Genomic DNA, 8,695 nt, shown 5'->3' on the forward strand with positions numbered 1-8,695 from the left:
ATCACAGCCCACTGCAGCCTCAAATTCCTGGGATCAAGTAGCCCTTCAACCTCAGCCTCCCAAGCATTTGAGTCAGAGTATCACTCTTTCACCTAGGTTGGAGCACAGTGGTGTGATCACAGCCCACTGCAGCCTCAAATTCCTGGGATCAAGTAGCCCTTCAACCTCAGCCTCCCAAGCATCTGGGACTATCAGCATGAACCACCATGTCTGCCTAAATTTATTTTTATTTATTTGGATTTTTTGTAGAGATAGGGTCTCACTATGTTGCCCAGGCTGGACTCAGACTGCTGGTCGCAAGTGATCCTCCTACTTTGGCATCCCAAAGTGCTTGAATTACAAGTGTAAGCCACTGTGCCCAGCTGGTAATTCTTATTTAATATGAAGACTATGTTCTTATAAGTCTATAGACAATGTCAAACATAAATTTTCTTAAATTATCTTAATGTTCTCAACTATATTGTTAGTAAAAAAAAAAGTAGTCTTATGAGTACACAGGGCATGAAGTCTTTTCTCTTTATTAATTTTCATATGAAAAAAATGGAAGTTTGTGGGAAAGCCCAGACTAATGATAAGGAGACATCGCATTATTTTCATTTTACCTGAGAAATGACAGATTTTACTTTTTACATCTAACTGGAAGGGAAGTAGACATGATATAATGTATAATAGACTTTCTAGCAACTGGTATTCCTGCACCTAAAATTAATACTCATATTTCAAGGAATGTCCCAGCTATTTAATGACATAATCTGAGCATGTGTTTAATGGAAAGGATCCTGGAAATGATTGAAATACAAGACAATAATAGATTAAGCCTTGTTTTCCCCATTCATTGTTTATGATTATTAAAACAAAACAAAAAACAAGAAAATTCTCAGAGTAGAAATTTCACAGGGAAAAAATTCTATATCTACCTCCTGCCTACATTGTCTTTATATCTGATCATCGAAAGATTTTGCTAAGCTGCCTACATTCTTGTGTGAGTGTAGTAGGAGCAGTGGGTGAGTAGCTGTAGAAGAGATGCTGGAGATATAAGTAAAACCGGTGAGTCAGTCAGGGTCTCCAAAACGAAAAAAAAGTCACAGGCAAATGAGAGTTTGAAGATAATTTAATGAAGTTAGTATTGAGTGGTAGGTTGTTTCAGGAAACAAAAATGGATATTGAAAAAATAATGGATGCTGGGCACTCAGAGACTAATATCAGGAAGCCTTTATCAGCCCCTTGGCCTGAAGAAGGAAGGGAAGACAAGCCTGTTACTGTATTTCCACAAGAGCTGTAGCTGTAGCAGATGGATGAACAGGGAAAGGACATATCCAGTGAGAACCCTAATGTCAAAGCAGGCTGGGAGTAGAAGAATAAATAGGCCAAATGCTCTCTCTCCTCTTGAACTATGACCTCCTGTCATTGCATTGCATTGGCTCAATTCAACCGAAAACCAAAAGACAAAGAGTTTGGGCTTATAATATGTGAAAGTCAGCCCTCCTGTTTACAGAGCAGTGCTCAAAGGGCGGAGTGCAAATCTGGAGAGGCAAATGGAACAAGCACCAGATTTTTCTAGCTAGATGAATCTTTTGGGTTCTAGGCAGAACTAGTCTGTCCAAGCTGAGTCATCTCATATTCTACCTAAATCCTCATCATAGTCTGACTTGGCTTTGTGGGAAATATTTCCTTTTCTAACTTCTGTATTCCATATTACTGGAGTAATGCTTGTTTAGGCAGACTGACTTTGCTCCCAAGTTACAGGTAACAATGTGCAAGCACGACTTGTAATTCATTCCCCAAAGACTCATTTCTCTGATTGAATGTATGTGTGTGTGTGATTATATTAATTTTTATTTTAGGAGATTGATATAAATCATTAAGTTCTTTAAATCCAATTTGGTTTGGCAGATAGTTCTTCCATATTCTCAAATATATTTATGTATTTAGTTTTTGTCAATATTTTAGACTACTGTGATTTTTCTATCTTTTCTGAAGCTTTCTATTTACATACCAATATTTAAAAAGAATCCCAAACGTATTTATTCACTTACTCCTCTATCCTCTTTGAAATTTCACTATCCAGTTTAGGAAAAGCTGAGGTTCATGTACAACATCGAGACGGTCTCTAGGATCCCATTTCTTTTTCTTCTTCTTTTATTGAGATAAAGTCTCACTCTGTTGTTCAAGTTCAAGTGCAGTGACACGATCTTGGTTCACTGCAACCTCCGCCTCCTGGTTCAAGTGATTCTCCTGCCTCCACCTCCCAAGTAACTGGGACAATAGGCGTGCGCCACCATGCCCAGCTAATTTTTGTATTTTTAATAGAAACAGGGGTTTCACCATATTGGCCAGGCTGGTCTTGATCTCCTGACCTCGTGATCCACCCACCTCAGCCTCCCAAAGTGCTGACACTACAAGCGTGAGCCATTGCGCCCGGCCGGATCTTATTTCTTTTGTAAAGGCAAACACATCTTTTGGAAGCATGCTTTAAGTTCTTTGGTCTGAAGTGCATAAACTATAGGGTTGAGGGAAGGGGGGATGATGTTGTGCAACACATTAAGTAGAACTGGAATCAAAGTAGCCTTCATCTCTGTCAGATGAGTTACTGAAATCACTACAACAACAGTGTAAAAGAAGAGAATGAGGGTGAGATGTGAGCTACAAGTGCTCAGGGCCTTGGCTGCAGCTTCAGCTGAGTTCAGTCTAAGTACAGAGTGCAGGATGAAAATATATGACAGTATGATAAGACTTAGATCACTCCCCATTCCAAGCCATGCCAGAACCAACTGGCAAATGCTGTTTGGCCTCCTATCATCACAAGCCAGACTTGTGACCCCAAGATTAGAGCACAGGCAGTGTTCAATTTCATTCCTGGAGCAATAATTACGCTGTTCTGCAAGCACAGGCACTGGGATGACAAATAAGCCATTTCTCAGCACCATGAACAGGGTAGCTTTTAAGATTAAGGAATTGGTGACAATGGATGGATAGCGAAGAGGGTGACAAATAGCCACGTATCTATCAAAAGCCATGCAGAGGAAGATACCAGACTCCATGCCCACAAATACATGAATGGCATAAATCTGAGCAAAGCACTCAGGGAGGCTAATGACCTTGGCATCAAACCAAAAGATGGCCAGCATCTTAGGTACGATAGTAGTGGCCAGACCCATGTCCACCACAGACAGGATGCCAAGGAAAAGGTACATGGACTGCTGCAAAGAAGGGTTCTGCCAGATGATGATAAGGATGAAGGTGTTTGCAGCAAGTGCAGAGAGATACAGCAGTACCAGGGGCAGAGATAGCCAGTGTTGCCAGCTGTGAATGCCTGGAAATCCCAGCAGGATGAACTCAGAGACCTGGAATTTGGAGCTGTTGGAGACTCTGAGAGATGCAGACATATGATTCATGATTCAACATAAATTTCAACTCTCTATTTGTATTGTTCTCAGTTATCACAGGTGGGAACCACCACAGAAGTAAAATTGTACTGTTTTTCTAAGTGTTTCTTCATCTCTTTAGAAATTATATAGCTTAAATGGATGCGCTTGTTTTCTTCATACTTGTCTCAGTGCTACTTGACTTGACTCAGAGGTTTAATAATGAATAATAACTAGATTTTTTAAATGAAGAATTATGGAAGATGAAATTTATAGCTGCATCATTCCAAGTTGATATAGATGTTCGCTAATGTCTTATGTAGCCTTCCAAAATTTTGATATCATGGACTTGTAAAGATTTGCAGAAATAAATCGTATTGCAGACTTGGGAATCGTTTTCTTTCATATTCTAGTTTGTATGCACTTCTGAGGAGGTTGTGCAAGAGTAGCTTAAAAGGACGTTAGTGATTATGGCTGAGTTTTTCCATGTGAGAAGTCATATAATGAAGACATACCTTAGTCAGTTTTTTATAGTTGAATCTTAGAGAACCTATAAAAACATGTAAATACAGGATTTAGGTAAAACTAATAAGATGCTTTTAAAGATTACTGTGTTAACGACAGAATATTATCAATTCTATTCATTTTGTTAGTGCTCTATACAGTGTTAACTACAGGTACAGTGTGTATAGCTGGTCTCTAGAACTTTCATCTCGTACAACTGAAACTTTCTAATTATTGAATAGCAATTTTAACTTATTTAATAAACAAGAATTATTTGTCCATAATGTTGAAGAAATTGCCATTCGATGCTTAAAAATCATGGTTAAAATTAGACTCATTATCTTTTCTAAAACTTTGTTGTTATCCACGTACTTTTTATCCTGTATGGTGGCTCAACCACACAAGCCTGAATCTAGAAAACTAATCTTCCCTTGGTGCAAATATTGCTTTCTTATACTGTTGATTTCTTTTCTTTACTTCATTCATATGCACTCTTTTATTTGTTTCAATGTTCTTTCTGCAACCTGCCTGGAGCGAATGTTTCTCATTTTCCATACTTCTTTCTGCTAGCAGTCTGATCTTTCAAACGCTGGTATTCCTTTACTTAAAATAATTCATGGCTTCACATTTCCTTTCAAATATAATACTGTATTATGACAATCATTTGTTATTATTATTATTTATTTATTACAATCCTTTATTTTGTATAAAACACTCTAAGATATAACTCAAACTGAAGTGAATATAATCTCTTGCTTTAAACTTCTTTGTATTCTACACCGCAGGTACATATAATACCTACTCTATGCTAAAATTAGTAATTTTTCAAGGCATTTTATTGCCAATATTTTTGCCATGGTGGAAGTTATTGCAGGCTTATAGGCAGGAAACAAAAACTGGAAAGCTATGTTCAAAATTTAAAATGTTATTTTTAATTTTTTAAGTTATGGGTTTATTTTTGATATAATCATTGTTAAATACCAAAAAAAATCTGAAAAATAAAATTCTTTGTTTTATCACCAATTCTTACTAAAAACTAAATGTATTTCCTTTCAGATGTTTCTTATTGCCTGTATAAATAAACATATACTCCCAAATGATGGAATAAATCATCCTTCTTTAATGGTGAATGTAATTTGATAAAGAGTAAAAAATTGGAATGACTAAAAAGCACAAACAATAATGGAGATAAAGCTAGTTTTACTTTGAGCTTTTAGAGAATTCTGAAGGGGTTCATCACAACAGTTTTATCCTGGATGTATGGAAATATGTAACCCATTAGATGTACAAGGCCTGGCATTTTTATTTAATCCTCATTTATTACTTTAAATCTTAATATCACATAACCTTTTATCTTTGATGCTTTCTCTATTAAATTCTTTTTCTGATTGATACATGTGTGACACAATTAAGAGAAGCAGTATGTCTGAGCTTATAGAAAAAGAATTGTTTTCTTTCACAATTATATTTTAGCATGACATAGAATATGATTCTGCTATATAAAACAGTTAATATATAAACCCTATTAACTTTGAAGATAATCTGGCAGTGTTGGTTTTGTTTTATTTTTATAGACAAGGTAACTTCCAGTGCACGATGTGAGCCCTAATATTTTCTAATTCTCACCTCAGCTTTTTTTGGAAAGGCCTTCCAGTCCTCTATATGCTACCAAAGCATACAGAAAGGTCAATCTCCTTTGCAGAGTATTGCCAAAACAACATAATGTTTAGGATAAGCCATTGAACGCTCTGGAATTTAGCCAAAGTGACCATGAGAAGATTTTATTACTTACCATGCTATGAACAAAGATTCACAATCTGGGATCCTAGCAGTGGCAGAAGTTTTATGCTGGGCAAAGACAGAACTTTCTGAGAAAGATGCTTTAACACAAAATAAAAATGTGTTGTCAGCTAAGATATGGCACGGAAATGATAAACTTCTGAAATTTATGGACAGCAGTTAAGCAGCTCAGTGACCTAAGCGTAATAGACCTCCTTTGGAGACGTAAAGATAGGCCTATAGAGAAAGCTGAATTTGTAGGATGTTAAATCCCACTGGAGTAGAAAGCAGATTAACTCAAAAACATGTTTCCTATTAATGTAACCTAAGAATTTACATGAACAGAAGAATATCTTTATTTATCAAATAAAAATGGGCCTATAATGGTGAGAAATTTTAGAGTGTTTGAATGGTTTTTAAGCACACACACTCAGAGTGTTCTAATTTCTGTGGCTAGCAGATATATTTAAATATTGTTAAAGGAGAAATCTTTCATTCAAAAATATATATTTAGTTCTGACTGTATTTGAAAAACATGTTAGGCATAAACTGATCAACAGAACAGTCACTGTTCCTGTTCTCATTGAAATTATGGACTAGGTGAAGTAGAGGGATAGAATAATAACTAAAAAATCAAGCAAATATATAATAATAGACTGGGGTTAGTGCTTCAAAGCAAAAGTATCAAGTGATAAGAGTTCACATGAAGAAAAAAATTAATCTTCAGAGAGCATTTCCTGAAGAAATGTTTGTTGTGAGGACAATTGTTTAAGTAAAAGATAACTATGGTGTATGTGTTGGGATGGAGATAAAAAGTATCCTAGGAATCTTGAGGTGTTAAAATGGGAGGGATCTAGGCAAGTCAAGGTAACAACAGAATGTTACAACAATGTGTCTGGTAATCTCAAGGTAACAACAAGTTGACCTCAAGGTGACAACAATGTGTCTTGAAACCTCAAGGTGTGGTGGAACATGGGAGGTTCTCTGTTCAGTTACATTGATCCATTTGTCTTATTTACACTGATACAAAACTGCTTTGATTATTGTGCATTTATGAAGATCTTTGAATATGGTAGTCTAAGTCTTTAATTTCATTCCATTTTTTCAAAATCATTTGGGTTATTCTCAGTACTCTACATTTCCATGTGAATTATAAAATTAGCTAGTAACATACTAAAGATGCTTACTGAAATTTTTATATAGATTGCATAAATCTGTAAATAAGCCTTTGAAAAACTGATGTCTGTAGAATACTAAAACTTTAAATCCATAAGCATGATTTGCCTTCATATTTAAGTTACTTTATCTCAGCAGTGTTTTGAAATATTATTGTATGGACTTTATTAATTTATCACAAAATAAGAAAAGTCATAAAAAATTGTATGGAAATGCATATTATTTAAAAATGCATGTGATATGGTTTGGCTGTGTTCCCACCCAAATCTCATCTTGAATTCCCATATGTTGTGGGCAGGACCCAGTTGGAGGTAATTGAATCATGGGGTAGGTTTTTCCTGCACAAGCTCTCTTCTCTCGTTTGCCACCATGTGAGACATGCCTTTCACCTTCTGCCATGATTGTGAGGCCTCCCCAACCACGTGAAACTATGAGTTCTCCATTAAACCTCCTTTCTTTGTAAATTGCCCAGGATCAAAATCACACATATAAATACTAACCCTAAATGTAAATGGGCTAAACATTTCACCTAAAAGACATGGAGTGGCAGACTAGATAAAAAGACAGCACCTAACCATCTATCGTCTTCAAGAGATCATCACATATAATGATGCACCCAAGCTCAACATAAAATGGCAGAGTAAGATCTACCTCACAAACAGAAAACAAAAAGAACAGGAGTCCCTATTCTTATAGCAGATAAAACAAATTTTAAAGCAAGAAAGATTAAGAAGGACAATGAAAGAGATTACATAATGATGAAAGATACAATCCAACAGTAAGCCTTAACTGTTCTTAATATATATGCACCCAACATTGGATCACCAAGATTCATAAAACAAGCTCTTTTTAGCCTAAGAAAAGACTTAGACAACCACACAATAATGCTGGGATTCTTCAACACTCCACTGAAAGTGTTAAACAAATCATTGAGGCAGAAAACAAAGCTTCTGGACTTAAACTTGAAAATTGACCAGTTGGACCTAATGAACACCTGTAGAACACTCCACCCAACAACCACAGAGTATAGATTCTTCTCATCTGCATATGGGACATATTCTAAGATCAATCATATGCTAGGTCACAAAGCAAGCCTCAATAAATTCACAAACATTGAAATCATGCCAAGACCACTCTCAGACCACAGTGCAATTAAAATAGAAATTAACACTAAGGAGATCTTTCAAAACTACATAAATACATGAAATTAAACAACTTACTCATAAATAACCCCTGGGTGAATATTGAAATTGAGGCAGAAATCACAAAATTCTTTCAAATTAATAAAAACAGGGTACAATTTACTAAAATCTCTGGGTTGCACACAAAGCAGTGTTAAGAGGAGTGTTTATAGCTCCAAATGCCTTCATCAAGAAATTAGAAACATCTTTAATTAACAATCTAATTTTGCACTAAAACTAAAAACAAAGAAAAAATAACAACAAACCAAACCCCAAACTAGCAGGAGAAAAGAGAAAAGTAAAATTAGAGAACTTAATAAAATTGAGATGTAGAAAATCTATACAAAAGATCAATAAAACGAAGAGTTGGTATTTTAAGAAATAAATAAAACTGATGGACTTCTACCTGATTAACAAAGAAAAAGAAAGAGAAGATCCAGATGGACACAATCAGAAATGAGAAAGGTGAGATTACAACTGATTCCACAGAAATACAAAAGATCCTGAGACCACTGTAAACAACTCTGCGCACACAAATTAGAAAATCTAGCTTTGCACAGTGGCAGTATCGTAGCCAATGAGGTTTATCCGAGGCACAATTATTACTAATTGAAAACTTTTCCCAATACCCCCCCATGACGACTTGAAATATACTCGGCATTAGCAATTTTTGACAGTGTTGTAAAAAAA

At 35.6% G+C, this 8,695-nt stretch overlaps 1 protein-coding gene and 1 non-coding gene across 2 annotated transcripts; one reads left to right on the forward strand and one right to left on the reverse strand.

The window, feature by feature from the left end:
• Positions 1–2,429: 2,429 nt before the first annotated feature.
• LOC108288262 (olfactory receptor 56B1) lies at positions 2,430–3,458 on the reverse strand. Its single transcript, XM_017507150.2, has one exon. The coding sequence runs from the start codon at positions 3,393–3,395 to the stop codon at positions 2,430–2,432; it is 966 nt and encodes a 321-aa protein (XP_017362639.2). The 5' UTR covers positions 3,396–3,458.
• Positions 3,459–8,553: 5,095 nt separating this feature from the next.
• Positions 8,554–8,694, forward strand: LOC119468044. Its single transcript, XR_005196672.1, has one exon. It is a non-coding gene; the product is annotated as a U4 spliceosomal RNA (small nuclear RNA).
• Position 8,695: the final 1 nt, after the last annotated feature.

Source organism: Cebus imitator, unplaced genomic scaffold, assembly GCF_001604975.1.
Source record: "Cebus imitator isolate Cc_AM_T3 unplaced genomic scaffold, Cebus_imitator-1.0 Scaffold370, whole genome shotgun sequence".
Taxonomy (NCBI): domain Eukaryota; kingdom Metazoa; phylum Chordata; class Mammalia; order Primates; family Cebidae; genus Cebus; species Cebus imitator.